The sequence below is a fragment of the Phycomyces blakesleeanus genome, assembly GCF_001638985.1.
Source record: "Phycomyces blakesleeanus NRRL 1555(-) unplaced genomic scaffold PHYBLscaffold_17, whole genome shotgun sequence".
NCBI classification, from domain to species: Eukaryota; Fungi; Mucoromycota; class Mucoromycetes; order Mucorales; family Phycomycetaceae; genus Phycomyces; species Phycomyces blakesleeanus.
Window position 1 is genome coordinate 175,636 of NW_017265150.1, and position 20,738 is coordinate 196,373.

Below are 20,738 nucleotides of genomic sequence, written 5' to 3' on the forward strand. Positions count from 1 at the left end.
TTTGGTGTTCCTTTCAGAGTCACACCAATAGGCGAGAACCACAAACTAAAATAATATAAAATTGGGCTTCCCCCTCCCTCATTCATAAGTGACAGACTGATTGTGCAACTGAATTAAGACAACCAAAAGCTCAGAAGGGTTGAAAGTGAAAAATTAAAATAAAATTATAATCCAAAAAAGGAAAGGATCATCAATAGCCATGTGTGTACAAAGGGTTTGCACATACACATACATGCACACTTTCTGTTTAACAAGTGGAGTTAGATATATATTCTCAGTCACTTGTAGGACTTAAAATTCAAACCTTTATTAAATATATTTTGAGAAAAAAGAAATAAAGGCTCCAGTAAGAGCTACCTATTATATGAACCAAAAGGAATCTCCTGCAAAACACCACATATACCCACAGCACAGCACACCAGAACAAACTAAGTTCTTTAACACGAGTTTATACAATCCAATTGTCATTCGATCCTGATCCAATATCATCCCCCTCCCCCTACGTTTCCCTCCAACCAAGTCCGTCTTGTGGAGGATAAAGAAAATAGTTACGACGCGTTTATTATGCTCTATTTAGACGCGCTTTTGGAGCGTTTGGTCTCATTAATATCCAAACGATCGCCATCGATTATCATAGTATCTGTAGAATAAGAATTAATACTTCAAAAAGGAAAATATAAAAATATAAGCTATACTCTATCTTACCCTCCACCGACAATTCCACCTATGCCCTTTGATCTGGTCTCAGGTGTAGTGATAACTATTGAGAATTCTATTTTAGTCAGCCTGGTCTCCTTGCCTATTACATGTTGTTACTTACTCCATTCAGGTACAAGCATGCCTGTGCGCCTTGGTAGGAGTCTGCACGCCGCATCAAAGCCCGCCACATCCAGTCCCGCCACCAGGATACCCAATTCATTCGAATGCACACCTGGGACAAGAGACAGTATGCCCGTTCCAGGCTCATCAAATGTACGCTGCCCAACTCCAATACTTGTTTCAGTCAAGCTTATATCGCTTGGAACTCGGTCCAGCAGACACCTCAATGCCCGGTTCTGACTAGGGAGACCAAGGTAGATCTGGAATGATAACTCACAGCTCTCTGTCACCGGAACTTCTTCTTGGTCTCCAATAATCAGTGTATTTCCACGTCCATACAGATACCAATCATGGCTCAACTGAAGAGCCGTATGTTTGAATATCATCTTTAGAGATCCTCGAACATCACTGGGCACCCGGATGATCAAAGGTCGGCTAGACTCATACATCCGGTGTATAGGCCCATATGTCGCCTTGCTTCTTATCCCGCTTGGAGGCCAACTAACTTGATCTACAATCTTTTAAAAAAAATATCACAAATAAATTAAATGAGTTGTATTGATCCCAATAACCTTAAATATTGTTTACAAGACCCGCTAGCCTACCTTCCACGGACTACCTTTGTAATCCTTAACAAACAGAACCGAGTCAGTCGTTGTGTCCGCATAATAAAACACCTGGCCATCCACCACGAGCTCGGTCCATGTACCAAGCCAGGGATGTATCTTAAAAGCCGACACATTGACTGTTTTTAAAGAAATCTGATGACTGGCTAGCTTTGAAGCCTTTATTTTTCCAAGTCTAAACTCGATGCACGTTGTGTTATATTGGTAATGTTTATTTTTGTATACATTTTTAATATAGCAAGAAAGTAATAAATAGACTCACAACCTACCTAAAAGGAATATCAAGTTGCTCCACTTCAATTCCCCTAACACTGCCAGTTCCAGCCGGATTTATTACCGATACCATAAAATCCTTCCAATCAGGCACATCTTTTGTACCCTTCTGTATCTGTTGGTCAAGAAATTTCTGAATAATATCATCGTCCAGAACACTGCTCCACCAATGTCCCTTCTCCGGTACTTCGGATACACTGATACACGTGCGTTTTCTCCAATGTTAGGATTACCTTTATTCACATGCCCAACCTTCATACCTAATTACCTGATTGCACAAGGATCTTTGGCCACCTCGTTCAAAAGACGACAATATTTTCGTGTATGTAGCGGCGGTACATTATCATCTTCACTCCCAACGCGTGGTAAGACTGCCAAGCCTCTCTATAGAGCATACATACGCTATCAATAGAGGCTAGCGGATCATTTATGTGTTTACACTTACCATATTACTAAGGTGTAAATCATTGTTGTATTCAGCAATAGCACATTCCAGTAGCTATTTTGTGGTAAGTTTTGCATCGATATAATATTGAAAGCAAAAAAAAAAATCTTACTCCTCTTAATAATGGATCAGCATAGGAAGACCCATTCCAATTGGCGTACGAAACATAATCTTGAATCTTGATGTAACCGGCGGCAGGAACCACTACAATATTTTATTATTAGTTTCATAGAAGAATTTCAATAATACAAACTATGGGATCTACCTGCAATTGCTTTGTCAGGGTAATGTGATCCAAGATACCATGCACCCTGTCCACCATTACTGTGTCCTATTGACCACAAATGCCTCAGTTAGAATCACATCAGACCACGACAGATATTGAGAAGAAAAGAAAAGACATTACTTGCCGATATAAATCACACGATTAACATCACCAACTACCCACACTTCTTTATCTTTATGGGTCTGATTACCCTGTAAAGAGGTGCTCACTATAGTCAAGAGTTAATAGATAAAACAATAATTAATATTATAGCATAACAATTACCCAAGACCCAGTCATCGCTATTGTCAATGCTGGTATTTACTGGAGTAATTAAATCTTTGATTGACGAGAGGCTCTCGAGTGCTTTAAATGCATTCTTCATACTAGGACCATGCCAATCGTAACCCCTACATATATATACAGTCAATCAGAACAGATGTGTTAGACCAACGTATAACTTTTAGCATTACCATGGTGTACGACCTGTAGGAAATACAATCTATTTGTTCCGGAATAAACACGTCAGTTTTTTTTTCTTCTTCTTCCTTCTTTCTCTCGGAATTCAACCGATTTGTCATATTTCTTTTAATCTCTTTATTTGGTTGCGTGCTAGGTACAGACGCCTTACCCAAGAATTCTGCTGGGTACGAATGGATTCGGTCCAAAATTCAGAGTTTGCTTGTACACCAGCACCATGCAGAGCAAGCAAGATGGGTTTAGTGGGGTCAGTGTCTAGTATACGGGGTTTCTTTGCCATGGCTAAATTATCAAAGGAAAATAAAGGTCCAAAATTAAGATACGTTTCCTTTTTTTTAACAAAATAATAGCACTAGTATTTACCATATTGTACTGTGCCATCATAGTCCGTAAAAGTGTAACAGAATGCAGAGTTGGTCCAATCTACTGGCTTAATGTTGACAGTAGCTACCAACATAGATATCTTTTCAGCTGTTTGGGTCTCCATTACGGTTTGGATCAAAAGTGCCATCTTTAGATCAGTCACATCTGCTACGGGTGTCTTGAGATAGAAACTGAATCCAACAGAGCATGCCTGTCCTGGTGCAATGATCACACTCTTGGAATCAATCAAGCCAGATACTGTCTAACAGTAATACACAAAGAAGTTTGAATATCAAATATATTTTTTTTACCAAGTAAAGCTCTCAAATGATGTGTGTATATATACTATTCTTATATCTTTACACACCTCACATTCTTCCTGGCCATTCAAACCCTGATCATCTCTGGTCAATTGTACGGTAATGGATTTTATTCTCAGAGGAGACAGACCATAGTTTTGGAGCGATACACTTCCGTACTGGCCTGCAAACCCCAAATCAGCCAGATAAGAAGGAACCAGTATATCATGCTCTACCTCCAAAGATGTATAATCTTTTAAACACACCACACCCCCATCCAATTCAGAATTCTCAATCTTATCAAGAAAGACACGGAAGCTGCACTGGGGTGGGTAATGGCCTCCACCGTTGACTCGTACATCATGGATCATTCTCACTTGAATCATGTGTAAACCTTTTTCAAGCCTAATAACATGGCGTATTGTTCCATATCCATAACAGTCTCCTGAATAGCGAGTGGTATTAATATAGAATTCCGAGACTCCTTTAACTTGCATCAAGAACGTCGTCGGCTGATCCAATACAAGTACTGTACGTGCCCATGCTTGATACTGCTCAATCGACCATCCGAATGGAACTGTATTTTCTTGCCAACTTTATTCCAAATCAATCCATATTACATATATATATATATATATATATATGTTTAACATTTTAATATATACAAGGGACAAAAAAAAGTGCTTACTCACCGCACATGAGGAAAATTTATCGGGCCTACCTGACCTTCTATGGCCTCAACAGAGCTCCAGCTAACCAAACCTCCTTCAACCAGCTCAGAGGGGTACTTGGCTTGTTCAGAATAAGGCAGTCGGTAGAATCCGCCTAAGCAAAAGAAGAAGAAGGAGAAAAAAAAGAAAAATAATAATGACCAGAGGTTTATAGATGAGCTGTATTATTAATATAAACGTATGTGCGTGTGTACTTTACCATAGGCTTCTAAAGGATCTGAACCAAAATCTTGTTCACGCATTCCAATAGAGAATGGGCCGAGGATTTGCCATGTTTTACTGAGTGTTAGATTCACCATGTAATGTAGTTGATGTTAATGAATCAAGAAAGGTGGTATTTTATTTATATATATGTATATGGGTATGTGTGTGTGTGCGTGTGCGTGTGCGTGTGTTGTGTGTCCGTTGTTTATCAACCTGGGTAAAGAATCTTGCGTATTATTATTAATATTATTATTTTCTCATACTGTTCATGTGAATAAACCCCCTTTTTTTTATGGACTTTAAGCTTACTTTTATACCAAATTTCTATGCTGTTTAAATGGCTTTAAATAACTTATCGGCCTCTTTCACTCTGCTCATAAGATAGTTTGCTTTGAGAAAAGAAAATGGTGAAATCAAACTACTGTTCAAAAGACAATTAAATATGGCTGAGATGTGCCGTACATGTCCACCAAACATTCCCGGGTGGATAGTATTATTTTGAGTAGAACAGGTTTTTACTGGACATTTATAAATCATATGCCCAATCAAATGAGTTTAATCAAAAACCATCAAAAATATCTACTATATATAAAGAGAGAGAGAGAGAGAAAGTAAAAGAGGGACTCTCATTTGTGTAAGAATGAATTTAGGAAACTTATTTGTAAAGTACATTTCAATCTGTACCCAAAGTAACAACTATACAAAAACGACACCTCTTCAGTAACCTAGTATACATTCTTTAATCACACTTTTGGTGATCTATCAGACTCATAGAAGATGATTTGAGGTGCCGTATCTGGCCGCTGCATTTTTTGTACCACCTCAGATATAACCGCTATTATGGGTTGTTAGAAACAGGCTATACATAATGTCTAATACTTACTATTACTGTACAAAAGTTTTTTTTACCAATAAATTTTTTTAAAAAAATAATAGGAAAAACGATGGCTCAGAAAAATGTCAAAATTCTTGGGTAAATGTCGTGTTTGTATTACTAGCATTGTTTGACTTGAAACTTATTCAAAATCTAATACTTTTTGACAGCACTATCATTTTGAACCCCTTTTCTTTTTTCTTTTCATAAAACTAAGTCACAAAAGTCAGATTTTTTTCCTATAAACTTTTTCTTTTTCGTTTCCATTTTTGTAAAAAAAAACTTCAGTTACAAAAAAATAACATACAAAATGGCCAAATCAACTGCTGCAGGATCCAAGAAAAATACCAAGCCTGTCAAGGTTGTCAAGAAGGAAGACGTTTCTGACTCTAGCGATTCTGAAGATTCCTCCGAGTTTGAATCTGCCAGCGAGTCTCCCGCTGAGATCAAGGCCAACGAAGAGTCTGATGCTGAGGAAGAGTCTGATGCTGAGGAATCTTCTGATGCTGAAGAAGATTCTGATGCCGAGGAAGAATCTGATGCTGAAGAAGAATCTGGAGATGATTCTGATGAAGAATCTGCTGCCAAGACCGGTACCAAGCGTAAGGCTGAGGACGATGCCGAAGATCAGCCCCCTGCCAAGAAGGTTACTGTCGAGGTCGTTAACAAGCCCGTTTATGGTAGCGAGGGTGCTACTGTCTGGGTCGGTCAGCTCGACTGGAGCGCCACCTCTGAGGATGTTTCCAACTTCTTCTCCAAGTGTGGTGAAGTTAAGGACGTCAGAATCCGCATTGACCCTGATACCGGCAAGAGCAGAGGTTTCTGCTATGTAGACTTTGTTTCCAAGAAGGCCAAGGCTGCTGCCTTGAAAATGGATGGTAGCGAATTCATGGGTCGCAATATCCGTGTTGATGAGGCCACCACTGCCACACCACGCAAGAACGACGAGAACTACGGTCCCAAAACCGACACCGTTTTCATTGCCAATCTCAGTCACGATCTTGATGAAGAGAGCGTTGCACTTGCTTTCTCCAAGTTCGGAACCATTGTTGGCGATGTCAGACTCCCCACCAACCGCGAGACCGGTCAGATTAAGGGCATTGGTTACGTCCAGTTCTCTACTGCCGATGAAGCCGAAGCTGCTGTAAAGGGCATGAACGGTATGGCCATCAACGGACGCCCTGTCCGTACTGACTTCAGCGGTGGAGACGACTCTGCTCGTGTCAACAGCCGTGGCGATCGCGGTGGCCGTGGCGGCCGTGGTGGTCGTGGTGGTCGCGGTGATTTCCGTGGTGGTCGCGGTGGCCGTGGAGATTTCCGCGGTGGTCGTGGTGGTCGTGGTGGTCGTGGAGATTTCCGTGGTGGTCGTGGTGGAGGACGCGGTGATTTCCGTGGTGGTCGTGGTGGAGGACGCGGTGATTTCCGCGGTGGCCGTGGCCGTGGTGGATTCTAAGTCAATGAGATTTTTATTATATATCTCTCCTGTTATTATTTGCTTTCGTTAATTTTTTCTCATCATCACTCAATTATACTTTATCTCTCTCCCTCTCCCTCTCTTTCTCATACATACTCTCACTCAAAGATTCACTCATCAAGATTAAAATATTTGCAATAAAAATCTTTGTTTAATTTTTTAGCATTTTTTTAAAAGGAAAATAAAACAAAACAACAACAAGCTTATCTTTATCAAACGAGAAGAGGCTTATTTTTTTGTCAAAGTATCGATACTTTGTAATATATAATAAATTCATGGCAATAGAGTAAGATTCTACTGACAAGGTGCTCAGGAAATAGGCGATTGAGTAGAATTTCTCTGAATAATTAGAATACACGTTCCATACCAAGACAATATGTCACTAGGGTGCACCTTTTTTATAATCGACAATTTTTATATGTAAAATTAGAAAACCATAAGGCTTTATGGGATCTTAATTTTTTTGAATTTTGTTACCGCTGAGTCGTTTGCTTTACTATTTACAAGATCTCTGCGGTGAGACTTCTTTTACTTCTCTGCAAAAAAAAAACTTTAAGCAAGATGAAGTTTCGATATTTAAGCAGGGAGGCTCAAAAAATGTCCTCATTTTCTGGCCAATAATAATGCTCCCTGGATTTTAATTTGATATTTGTGTAACTTATAGTGTATCTTTTTATAGTGTGTATTTTTTATTAATAAAACTAGAAAGCCAAAAGGCTTTCTGGGATCTTAATATTTTTGAGTTCTGTTTGCTTTAATATGCTCTTAATGCTATTTAGAAACTCTCTGCGGTGAGACATCTACTATTTTTCTGCAAAAATATTTTTTTAAACAAGGTAACATCTCAGTGTTTAAGCAGTGCGGCCAAAATGATGGCTTCATTTTTCAACCAATAATATAACCAACTGAGTTCTTTATCAACTTACATAATGTAAAACGTTACTAAATAAGACAATCTATTTTAAAAAAAACAATTTGTTCCTGATAAAAACACAATCGACAATGCCAAAAATCAATTCTAAAATGAGAGCTTTATCTCAAAAAGCTGCTGCTAAAAGACTTTCTCACTCTCAGAGCGAAAGTGTAGAGTTAGCTAGAAAGGAAGTTGATCCTACCCCCGAGATTTCGGAATCTTCTGGCAGTGATGTCAAAAATCTCGGACTTTCTTGGACCAAAAAGCTGAAGATGCTCTCAATGGAAAATACAGTCGCAATCGTTCATCATACTCATCTCGACATGTTCGTAGACTGAAAAAGGCAGAAAGAGAAGCAGCAAAAGGAAGTGCTAGAGTTGACTCCTTTTTTTTGCCTATCGCAAACTCTTCTTCTGCTGAGACAGAAATTGGATTGGATGAAGAAAGTGATAGTGCAGATGAAGTCGAGTCAAAGGAAGAGTTCAAAAGCAGAGTAAAAGACGCAATCATTGACTTGTCAAAGTTCGTAGTACCTGTCATCAGTTCGACTTCAGAGCAGCAAAAACTTGGTGTAGCAGAGATGGGAAAGTACGAAGGAGCATATCATTACTTATATACTTTGATCAATACGGACATGAAGAAAATGGCAGCTTCTAAGTTTGCAAGCGACATTGTATACAAGCAAAAATCTACTTGGTACAGAGCCCGTAAGATTCGCCAACATGCAAAAGAGTATTTGGAGACTAGACGAATCAGTCTTGGTGCACAAGGCAAGCATGCCAAACGTGTCTCTGTTCTTGATGATGAAGACATCAAGCAGCAAATACTCGAATGGTTCAGAAGTCAGCCAAGAGCTAAAAGAAGTATTGCTGGACTTTCAGTCCACTTGAAAGAAGTCATTCTGCCTAAGGCCATTGGTAGCAGCTTAATATCAGATGAGTTAGAGATCGAAGGTAGTGCAATTAAGCCGTTGTCTACAGATTGCCTAAGACGAAAGCTGATATCTTGGGGATTTTATTTTAAGCATTTAGGTAGGCAAATATAGAAAACCAGAATGTGGTTTTCTCTATAAAAATACAATGTCACATTAATATAACTTATGTTTATTTTACAGGAAAAGTTGTATACTTTGATGGGCATGAGCGCGAGGATGTGCTTACTTATAGAAATGCATGGAGCAAACGCATGATGAAATACTATCAATACTCTGAGAAATATGACAATGTTACACCTTCTCTTGTGTCATATCCTCAATTGCCAGAAGGTGTCAAACAGCATGTATTTGTCACACATGACGAAAGTACATTCTATGCTAATGACTATCAAAAGTACGCCTGGGTGGAAGATGGTGAAAGCTATTGTTTGCCAAAGTCTGAGGGTAGATCAATAATGATCTCCGAGTTCCAATGCCCTTGTCATGGAACAATGAGAGGATATGTAGGAGACCAGTACAAAACTTCGCGAGTGGTATTTTATCCTGGAGCTCAATACGAAGGCTATTGGAAAAGTAGTCATATGTGTGCCCAGCTTACAGATATAATACCTCTTTTCAATGCCATACACCCAAATGCAGTAGCTGTTTTTCTTTTTGATCAAAGCAGCAATCATAAAGCCTATCCTGAAGACGCTCTTTTGGCACAAAACATGAACTTGTGTGCAATTGAAGTAAAAGACAGTGACTCAGGCCAGGGAAAATTTCGTGACAGCTCATTTTATGTCAGAAAGCAATACGACTATGCAGAACAGCAAAAAGTTTTTTTTTTCAAAAAAAGAGTAATGAAGAAAAACTTAAAGAATATGAAGTAATCGAGTCTCGGCTCCATAAAGTAAGTGATTTATATACAATCCTATCCGAATAGAAACATAATTTATACAATTACAATAAGGGATCACTTTATGCTAAAAGACGTGTCTATAAACTATTCATACTTAGAATAAAAAATACAAAAAATATTTCATTGGCCTTCGCGGCATATTACAGCAACGTTCTATGTATAGAAACGAAGCAGAGAGATACTCTTTAAAACGTTCTTGCAATAATGTCGCGACAGCTGATTCTAGATGTTGTGCAATCCATATTATGGAGAGACAACCAGACTTTGCCAACAAAAAATCAGCACTCGAAGAAATAGTTGAAGGCAGTGGACACAAATTTGAACTGTATCCAAAATACCACTGTGAATGTAATTGGATCGAAAGATACTGGGGAGCAGCCAAGAAAGAAGCACGACGTGAATGTGATTATTCTTTTCAATCATTGAATAGAAAAATCAATTCATTTCTGGATAGTGTTTGCCCACCAGAAGATGATGTCCCTGAAAAGATTCGAAGATACTTCCACAAAAGTTTTGCCTACATCAATGCCTACAGTCTTGGTCATGATGCTGAACATGCATTTGAAATCGTGAAACAATTCTCAAAGCTTCACAAATCTCATCGTAAGCTGAGATTAAATCAATAAATATCACATTTCTGACTTTAAAAATACTATTTTGGAATCGGTACTTAAATTCCAAAAAATGTCCTCTTTTCAAAAATTGTCTATTATAAAAAAGGTGCACCCTGCACAAGAATATATACGTTTTTGTTATTTGTTCACTGAAAAAACTGGCACACATTCTTTTACACAAAGCAAGAAAATTTTATATATTTAACAACCCTATCTAGTAGATGGTAACCTTGATTATCTTTCATATACATGAATTGACTGTTAATCTTTATATTAAATGTCCAAACTCATTGTGTATATATGATCGTTGTTTTTCTTTAAAGAAAAAATGAAATTGAGTGGATATAATTTTAAAAAAAAATAATCTTAAATTGTGCAAATAATTCATGGGAAAAGTGTAAGCTTAAATTAACTTGAAAGGAGAAATAGCCATTTAATGATGTCTTATTTGCTACCCATGAATAACAAAAAACATTAGTATTTTTATTCAGATTGTTTCCTGCATATTAAGGACAAACTCTGTATATTTATTGCTCAAACGTCAGAATGATTTTTGTTTTATGAAATTTCCACAGTATGTGTCGGATTATCAATATTTAAAGTATATCTTTAACAGATACAGCAGTAATAGTATTTCTACAATTCAACACCTACTCTATTATATATAGTACTTTATGTAGGAATGCAATTCATCTTTAGTAAACATAATAGCTTTTCCTAGCCAAATATTTATCTGGAGAAGTGGGAAGCCGTATCAAGAGTTTATGAGTAATTTGTGGAAATATAGTAGATAACAATTTTTGTGTATGTGCGTCTTTTGAAAACGCTCTCCCATCCTATGAAATCCTTGCATGAATTCAAAGGATACACCGACTTTTCACAGTCCGGTTTTTTGAGGTGTGGTTATCAACCTTAACGCTTTTCAAGTATTAATTTAGCAAGCAACGCAAGATGCTTACAAATACAAGTGCTTGATATTGTAAAGAATACGTAAGGGTGTTACAAATACTAAACGATTGATATGTAAATGGATTTATCAAAAAAAAATCTAATTTTATACCTTAAACTATAGATTAATGATTGGTCCAAGATTTGACTATATATAACGTTTATTGACAATTCATATACGTATATATATAAAGTATTTAGTACCAAATCCATTGAATCACATATTACACATACGCATGTACATGTACAACAGCCCACACTGGATTCTTACCAATAAATTAAGGGCGCGAATTCTGTAGCAATACCCGTGTCATTTTAAAGTTTAGGGTCCAAGTAGATTACATATATTGTAACTTTGTCTTGAATATGTGTCTTTAATATTATAATTATAATAACAAGAAGAGTACGTCAATCAATTGAACGTCCTTTAGTCGGCCGATCGTTTAGTTAATTATATACGATACATATATACGATCCTGAGGATATTTGTGTGTATTGCTTGATATTCTTTGAAAGTATAGTTATTATTATTATTATTATTATTTTTATATATACATAGTGAAGAGAAAGGAACAAAAGAAAAGGTACCGTACATACATATGTTCTAGTTATTACTACAGTGTTCAGAATATTATATTGTAAAAATTAAAAATTGGTTTAGTGATATAAGATAAAAAGAAAGGATAGTTATAGAATATTATGAAGATGCGTCAAGTGGTTTCTCAACAAGGAAAAAGTACATTGGTGTAAAGATGCCCATCTCTCCGCCTGCCACAAGTGTATCTGCAGCGGAATTGAGTAGCTGAGATGTCTCTAATACACCAGGGGGGACAAGATTGAATTTACTGAGGCCGGTAAGTAGTGTGTTAGTGTAAAAGCGTCCATAGGGGGACCGAAGAATACCACGAAGCCCCTCTGGCTTTTTTAAGGTGTTGTACCATGGTTCAGTTGCTGCATCCAAAATAGCCGCATCCCCTTCTTCAATGACCTTGAACCCAACAGATTTTGCTGCTGCAAGGCATGCTTCAGTGGTGTAGAGTTTGGAAATTGAGTTTCCTTGTTCAATGCCGTGAATAATCTTCTTCTCGTTGATGTTGTTTTCGTCATAAGATGGAGTAGTACACCATTCATAGCATGCATATCGTCCTCCAGGCTTCAGTGTGCGATAAATCTCTCCGTATACCATCTCGAGCTTCGGGGCATGTACAGTAGCCTCAACAGAGAATACAGAGTCAAATGTGTGATCCTCAACGGGCATATTGGTAAAGTCTCCTTTAATGAAGTCGGTGTATGCAGATAAGCCATACTTTTCGGAGTAAGCACGGCAACGTTCAATCTGATAAGCGTTGTTGTTGATGCCAGTAACATGAGCATATCCAGATGATTTGACAACCTCACGTAAAGGACCGCCTAGATAAACCCCCAATAATGTCTTAGTAACTGTCGCTTCATTTACCTCATTTTATAAGTATATATATAAAAAGCTTACCAACACCACAGCCAACATCCTAAATATAATTACACAAAGTAGATAAGCAAAAAAACGTCTTCTTTTTACATGCTCAGTACCACAAGCTTACCAATACTTTCATTCCCTTCTTCAATCCGAGTTTCAGAGCCAAGAAGCTTTCATGGCGCTTAATATTTTCTTCGAATGTGTCACCTATTGATGTAGTCCCGTTAGCACACACAATATATACATTTTTGGTTTGAAGTACACTACACATTATACACTTACCCTTGTACAGCTTTGCAAAATGGAAAGATTGTCCCCAACCTAACTCAAGGGTTAGAAATTCTCTTTCATTTTTCCTACTTGCATGTTTGACTACATACCATATTCATAGAAATCTGTTACCAAGTCATAGAATGAGTTTGTCATTGTCTGAGCATGTTCACGACGGCTTTCTACATCCTTCTCATTGTTCTTTAGGTTGTTTTGGTCTTTCCAGTTCTGGTAATAGGTATCCGCAGCTTTTCCGTTTAGAGATGAATTCTTCTGGGTCACTTTTTGGAAGAAGCCACTTTCGTCAAGAATAAGCTTGCCGTGAAGCTTACGCATCAACTCAATTTCCTCGGTATTGGTGTTTTTTGCCAAGGACATGTTGAAGAAGAATATTTTTGAAGAGAAGAGACGAAATGATTTGTAATATTCTAGGCCATTTAAATAGGCCTCTCAATGTAAATCTTTTTTTTCTCTTTCCGGCTATGTTTCTACTTTCAATTTTTTGAGTGAGATCATCCGGGCTGCAGATTTCATTTTATGAGTATTTCCAAAACTGGTCTATATTACGGATATCGGTTATCTTTATTCCATGAATTTTCGGGATATGGTGTGGTATATACAGCGTGCTCTATGCTTTTCTTCAAAGTTTTAAGCTTTAAGCTTTATACTCAAGATAAACATATTCAAGAACAATACGTCTTAATTTTGAATTTATTTATTCTTCTGACATAAAGATTCATATAAGCTTCACTGGTTTTATTTTATCCCAATTACTTTGCTGGGTTAACTAAACTTACAAAGTGAGCTTTCGAGTGTAGTGTTTAGTTGACCGACTCTTCTGTCTTATATGACAAGCCATGGTATCCGGTATTTTAATTATATATTTGTCAATCCACAAAGATCGGTATTATTTTTCCGTGGTCGAACCAGCAAAAGTCTCCGCGCAATTTTGGTTTAGAACAACAATCCAAAAGCCTATGTTGTTCAAGCCAATTGATACTGCAATAGCCGAGAAGACTCTTGTTATATATGTATCGATGGTATTAAATGTTTGAATGTTAATCTATTGTCCATAAATGACGATTGTATGTCAAGATTTATCCGCTGTAATGGACCTAGCCTTGAAAAAATAATGCATATCTGCATGTGAATCTGGATAAATTGTTGTAAGCGACTGTTTATTTGATCGTCTTTGCCCGCATACCCGGATCCAAGTACAGTGTGAATGTTATTTTGAAATTTAAATAATAGACAATGGATCACGACAGCTAAAATAAAATAAAATAAAATAAAATGTATTTCTAATCAGATTAAGATCTAGAAAACCAAGAAACATAATAATAATATACAATAAGTAGCATATACAGGCAGCGGTTTTTCTATAAGAAATTGACTGCACAGTTTGACTGATTTGTATGAAACAGGGAGACAAAGAAGCAGAGAAAGATAAAGTATAAAATATGAATTATAAAGGATAAAAGAGATTGAGAAGTTTCTTTTTTTCTTAGTAAGATGTGTACCTGAAGATCACTAATAAAAACCATTTCCTTTATATCATTTATTTAATCACTATAGAAACAAAACAAAAATAATAAGAACAGAGCGTAAAATATTTAAAGCTTATGACAACCAGGGTATTGCCGCATTCCGAACGGAAAATGGTAAATGCAATTATATCGGAACTTTTTGACAATTTTGTAAAGGCGATAGATGCAACATATAGCTTCTTTGAAGGAATATCAAACAAAGTATAGCTTGGCATTAGAAGAAGTGTAAGGAGCAGCTCTTGGTGTCACACATAAGTCTTCTTTTATTTAAATTATTATTGTATATTTTTTTACAAGCTACACAATTACTTATTTCAGTTCATGTGTGTCTACTTTTTATTGAATTTTGAAAGTCTACAGTTAATTTATATACTATATTATAAACCAATTTTTTCTTTGGTCACAAAAATAAAGTCCAAAGCGTAACCTCTTAGAAAAATACGGTAAATGGTTTACTGAATGGCTTACATTCAACATTTGCGCATTCTGCTTCTTACAAAGACAGAATGTTCAATAAAAGAAGCTTTAAAGAGAACATCTTTCTTATAATCAACCATATTATGGGTCGAAGTTTAAAAAGTCAATAAAGTCAATACTAGCGGATTCACAAGAAAGTGTACCAAATATAAAGAGGAGCAATTTTGTCGGTGTGAAGATATTGATATTAAGATATCCATTTGGTACTAATTTAAAATATTCACAAAACATTTGGTTTTTCTTTATTGCTAAGTGCGTACACTTGAACAATTGATTGCTGATAGAAAATGTGCGCTTTAAAACGTAAGTTTAGCACTGTGATACAATTACATGGTTGTTTGACATAAAATTAAGCACGCAGAATATCTAAATTTGCATAGTTTTAAAATACAGGGCTTGAGTTTTTTGTATTGTCTCCTACGAATATATGGTTATTCAGTCTTTTGGTTATATTTTTAGAGTATCAGTTTCTATAAATAATGCCAGCATTGACTACCATATTAATGTACAATTGATCAGACTCTTGTAAGTCCCCCCAAAAAAACTGTCTATAAATAAGAGACCTTTTATTTGACTTTTTATTTCTCTTTTTCTTCTTTGTCTTATATTCCTTTTCTAGGAAATTTCTGAATGGAATCTACTGAGAAAGTCAAACTGCTCTACGTGAAAGTATGCAATAAGTCATCATGATAAATAAGAGAGTCCATTTTGATATTAATATTATTATTGGCTCGTATAATCTAGTTATTATTCTGTTAGCTTGTTGGAGACCTAGTATATTACCATTTATATATAATTTAAGAGCTTCGTTAATTGAGTAATAGGCTTAAACTTCTAGATACGATATTTCATCACTGTAATATTCTAAATCAGCTTTGCAAATCCTGCTTATCAGCTACATAAAGGCTTACTTGAATTAATAGAGAAGAAATTAATATTTTCTGAATTCCTTTAGGTAGTTGAAAAATATCTGTATAATCCTATTTTCTCAAGAAAAAAACAATAGGGACTATTTAAATAATTGTAGTTTGGCTCCAAGTGTTTTTAAAGTATCTTTACATTTACATTTATTATATAAATTGAATTAGACGCTATATTTATTTAATGGATAATAATGATATACTAGAAAGCTTGTCTATAGTGGAAGGTGTGACTTATATTCTCACGTAAGTATGTATAATGTACCATTATCATAATGCTCTTTCATAATACAAGTTGGGTGCTCCTTCTGTTTTATTTTGGAATTATGTTGAAAAATGGTTTATTTGGATCGAGTCCTGTAGCCTACTCTGAGCTTATATTTGTGGATGCTTGTGTACCTTCTTGCCTCAGTGTCACTAAATACTAAAAAAAAATGAATTCTATATTACAAATACTAACGAAGTAGATATGCCCTTTTGTTTTCTTTGTGTTATATATTACAACATACTCTTTGGCAGAAGGGGAAGAAAGCCTTAAAATACACGTTTTCACATAATTATAATTGATTCCCTTAAAATAATAAAGTCTACATAATATAGATATATTCTGTCTAGGGAAATATTTGTATATTTCTTCCTGTCTACATTACCCCACATACACTTTGCATTTTTGTTCTTAAGAAAAACCCAAAATCTGATAAATGAAAAATGGCAATTATATACTTTCATGTATGACACCATTATATATATATATCTCCAATTATTTCTTTAGTTCCGATATAGTTGTTTGATTGCGTAAGAGTGGACTATGTTGAAATTGAATGCGACATTTTGACTGATTAGATCACACATGTAGTTCGATGAAGTTGTTATATAATGAGGTTTAATTGGTGAAGACTTCACTAGCTCTAGAATGAGTAAGTAGCTCCTCCGCTCTGTTTATTCAATAGTATATAAATAAAAGGTTGATCTATTAGTTAATGATTACATACACATTTTGTTGTACATACCTCAATAGCCTCCATTTCAAGTTCGGTGATGGGTGCACGGCGGTATCTTGCAGGCATATCGCCTGTGGTAAAGGTTGTGGGTGCAGCAGGTGCAGCAGTCTTAGCAACAACCTCGGAAGCCTTGGCGACGTGCTTCTCGAGATTAGAAGGAGTCATGACATGAGGGCCGGTGTGGTGTGGTGCATCTGTCCTTACACATCAGTACTTTATATCTTATAGGAGCAACAGTTAATATGCAAGAAAAAAGAATTACCCTTCCACAGGGCAGCTCTGGAACCAACGAAACGAATCAAAGGTGTATGGACGGCGCGCAAGGTCAATGAAGGCTGCATTTCTAAACTTTTTGTGTTTATCTCGTTTGGGAAGAGGTTAAGAAAAGCCGGGGGTTGACCCAGTCAGTAAGAGTTCAAGAGTGTGACCGGTGATTGGTCCATATGAAATGAATGGCTAAATTTCTGCAAATAAAGATTTTGAACATGTCTGCAAAAATAATAATCACACAGTACAGGCACACAAGAACTCAGTGATAATATCTAAAGTCATCATATATCACTCTTTTTTTAACAATAATACACGGTATATTTGATTACTTTGAAGAAAAAATTGAGGTTTTTTATTTCTTTAATATCCAGTCTTTTACAAACTGCACAATTCTACAAGCTTAAATATGTAATACATATATAAACAGTCTATTAATAAGTAGAATCAGAATATATCAGACAATATTACATATTTGCCAAGAATAATAGCATATATTTTTCTCTTGAGTCAATGGTCAAGCATTGTCGAAGATTTTAAATTCGCTGTCAATGTTCTCTATTTTTTATATATATTAGGTAGACTAGTTGTCTCCTTTGGGACAGTTTAAGAAGCAATAAGCATACTATTATAAAAAAGAAAAGGCCGTTCGTCCATGTTTATTTAAATATTTGGTGCTAAGACAAAAGCAATCGTAGCTCATACAAAAATTGAAAACCTTGGTTCAAATAAAATAGCGATATTTGAACTTGTTGTTTAGTTTCATTATTTCTTATTTCATACATTGTATACTCATCTTCTATCATTTATGACAATACTTCTTCCTAAAGTTTCTTATGTGCTTCTTATACTGTTATTAATTTTAAGTATTCACTACCCATTTGCACTACCTGTTCGTCTAAATTTATGAAAGCCTTTCTAATTTCTATAGTTGGCTCGATAGCCAGAGGTTTTCTTGTGTAAATTCAATTGCTATATGGTGCGTCTTTTTATCCCTAACTTTACTTACTTTTTTACTGTTTGCTTCAATTGGGCACACAATTACCATCGTATATAGTCTATGGATAATAATACGTATACGATCATTAAAAGAATGTTTTTGATAGCATTGAATTATTTAAAATCTCTGGTGTCTTTGAAGTGTCCAAAGCTCTTAGAGCCATTAGGGCCGTAACAACCCTTAAAGCCTCTAGAACCTTACAAGGCTTTAAAGTCTTTAAATTTCCAAGTTGTCAGATAATACCATTAGATTCTTCTCAAATAAAGAATATATTTTAGTCAGTGAACTACTTTCTTGATACCTTTCAAAAAGTCATCAAGTAATCTCTTTTAAATATCAAGCTAGCTTAAAAAATATTCTTGTCACTTTGCTTGTCTCTCTTGTTCTCATCTCAATTGAGAACACAATTATCATCGTATATAGTATGTGCGAGATTCAAAGATTCCCTTCACAGCTAATCACTTACTTGTTCTCCTTGCTATCTCAATTGGAAACACAATTACATTGTGAGCTATCTGTGCAAGAGTAATTCATGAACTTGCTTTAAAAATATAGAGACCAAATGTAAGTTATTCACAGAGATATCTCTCTTTCTTTTTAATATGTAAGATGACGGTGATAATGATTTAACAGAATTTAATGTGCCCCACAAATAAAAGGTGGGGTGTTGATTTTCTTTATTAACAAACCTCGTTAAATGAACCTTTAATGGTTAGAGTATTCCGTACATGAATCCATATAGAGCTTAAATTTTACTAGTAATAAATGATTATGAATAAATAGTTTAGTATACACATGACGTATACTGCATTATAGGACTATATATGCAACAGGTTGACCCAACACTAAGGAAAGGAAAATAAGCATTTTTGATGGTTATTCAAAAAGTATTCTCAAAGTTAATTTCCTTAGTGTTCATAGTTAATATCATGAGAAAAAACGAGCTCCCAGCCCTTGTCCCACATAGTTAATCTTAGACATCAAATTAAACTTGTCATAGTCTTCAAATATGATATTACAATTAGTATTTATTTTTCTGTTATCCTTATTCGTATAAACTATTCTATACGGACCGATTTAAACTGTGTGGACTTTATGACTTTGTTAAAGTTTGATATTCGTTGATGGAAGCAAAATCTTCCTGTCTTAAACTTACAAAATACCTTTCATGTATCCTAAAGTGATTACACAGCTACTGCAAGATTCATATATGTTATTCAGACTGAAAGTAAGTAGAGAAAAAGTCAGATGAGTTTAAGACAGGGACCAAGTCCTAAAATATTGCTGGAGACAAGGAGAGTGTATTTTGTTCAATCTGGTTATTGCCATATATCTCCAAAATGTCATTATAATAAGCTATTACATTTTTTAGATAATGTAATAAATTGCTTTTATTATATTCTATATTGCGTTTTAATTAAAGAGTGTGTTGTATCAATTGAAAAGAGAAAAAGACTTGGTAATAGAAGAATATTATGAAAAAAGGGGACAAGAGTGGGATATTAAAAACGTGTCTTCATTTTTGAACTACAATAGTAAATGAATGAAAAAAAGATGCTCTTTAACTACAATACTATCCCAGAGCTACCCTTAAAAACCTAAGAAAAAAGCTTTCAAACATCTTCGAAAGCTTCTCCTTTTTAATATAGCGTTAAACAATGGACTACAACGCCCCATTTTAAGGCAGGACCCTGTATTTATTACCCAAAAGTTGTTAGGAACCTTCGGATATTTGTTTCTAATTTTCGTGCTTCCATTAATATACATATAATATTTTTATCTCTAAAATACTGCCATCAATTATAAAGTTCGCCTGACTCTGTCACTTGGTATTGGAGAAAACCATAATAAAATTCAGGGCTCTTTGGGAAAACATCTTTTTGAAAAGATAATATGTGTTTATTTGTATTTTATTCTCCCCAACATTTTGTTTCAAACATGAAAACAAAACAAAACAAAATGGCCAGTAACCCCTATTGAAATTTTGCATTTACTTGTATTGTCATATCATATACAGCTATAGTTTAATACAATTTATTTTCACAGTGAAGGCATGTGTTGTTTACGTATCATTTGACTTGGTATTAGGGAAAAAAGTGATATTATCCCAAGGTAATTTAGCAAACATGAGATGTACTTAATAATCAAGTTTATCTTTTATAAGAATACAAATACTTTACAGGGATCCCGGAATAATATGAAACGAAATTGTATTTATGATAGATATGTTTCCAAGTCTAAATCGAACACAAGCGCAGGGTACTTGAGATCCCTGCTCAAACAAAACCATTGTTTTCTACAATACAAGCGTAAGTACTAGGAACTGCGTGAACTATTTTCTACTTTTAAGAAAGAATCAGTCTAAAGAATTAATGTTTTATTTTTCAGAGAAAAAAAATTATGAAAATCACCAGAAAAGTGGTCATTAAACGGTGGTTGATAAATCAAGGCAAATCAAATGCTAGCCAAGATACTGTAGCATTAAATAGCTTTTTTTTTTGAAAGAATGTAACTTTATCAATTGATCGTTAGGATACTTATTTCAACTACATCTCCCTTAATATAAACCACACCAGGAGAGCTTTATCTCAAGGATTAGGTAAGCAGGAGATTTCCTTATTTATTTTTATAAAGAAA

General features: G+C 35.4%; 5 protein-coding genes across 5 annotated transcripts; 2 read left to right on the forward strand and 3 right to left on the reverse strand.

Moving 5' to 3' along the window:
• Positions 1-603: 603 nt before the first annotated feature.
• Positions 604-4,600, reverse strand: PHYBLDRAFT_147992 (hypothetical protein; the record flags this gene model as incomplete). Its single annotated transcript, XM_018431988.1, has 17 exons — positions 604-640; positions 706-760; positions 821-1,337; positions 1,425-1,620; positions 1,715-1,915; positions 1,987-2,102; positions 2,164-2,217; positions 2,276-2,367; positions 2,429-2,511; positions 2,570-2,657; positions 2,714-2,838; positions 2,902-2,930; positions 3,060-3,190; positions 3,272-3,533; positions 3,639-4,164; positions 4,263-4,395; positions 4,501-4,600. The coding sequence occupies 17 exons, from the start codon at positions 4,598-4,600 to the stop codon at positions 604-606; spliced, it is 2,745 nt and encodes a 914-aa protein (XP_018288806.1).
• A 1,476-nt stretch (positions 4,601-6,076) lies between these two features.
• On the forward strand, positions 6,077-6,724 carry PHYBLDRAFT_101790 (hypothetical protein; the record flags this gene model as incomplete). Its single annotated transcript, XM_018427646.1, has 1 exon — positions 6,077-6,724. A coding segment is annotated over one exon (648 nt), but the record flags the coding sequence as incomplete, so codon positions are not given.
• A 1,131-nt stretch (positions 6,725-7,855) lies between these two features.
• On the forward strand, positions 7,856-10,227 carry PHYBLDRAFT_147994 (hypothetical protein; the record flags this gene model as incomplete). Its single annotated transcript, XM_018431989.1, has 4 exons — positions 7,856-7,994; positions 8,033-8,797; positions 8,881-9,518; positions 9,700-10,227. The coding sequence occupies 4 exons, from the start codon at positions 7,856-7,858 to the stop codon at positions 10,225-10,227; spliced, it is 2,070 nt and encodes a 689-aa protein (XP_018288808.1).
• A 1,633-nt stretch (positions 10,228-11,860) lies between these two features.
• Positions 11,861-13,267, reverse strand: PHYBLDRAFT_114967 (hypothetical protein; the record flags this gene model as incomplete). Its single annotated transcript, XM_018428429.1, has 5 exons — positions 11,861-12,573; positions 12,653-12,671; positions 12,744-12,826; positions 12,902-12,940; positions 13,000-13,267. The coding sequence occupies 5 exons, from the start codon at positions 13,265-13,267 to the stop codon at positions 11,861-11,863; spliced, it is 1,122 nt and encodes a 373-aa protein (XP_018288809.1).
• Positions 13,268-16,741: 3,474 nt separating this feature from the next.
• On the reverse strand, positions 16,742-17,175 carry PHYBLDRAFT_147996 (hypothetical protein; the record flags this gene model as incomplete). The annotated part of the gene is made up of 3 exons (XM_018431990.1): positions 16,742-16,768; positions 16,844-17,028; positions 17,097-17,175. 3 exons carry the CDS (start codon positions 17,173-17,175, stop codon positions 16,742-16,744), a joined length of 291 nt encoding a protein of 96 aa, XP_018288810.1.
• Positions 17,176-20,738: the final 3,563 nt, after the last annotated feature.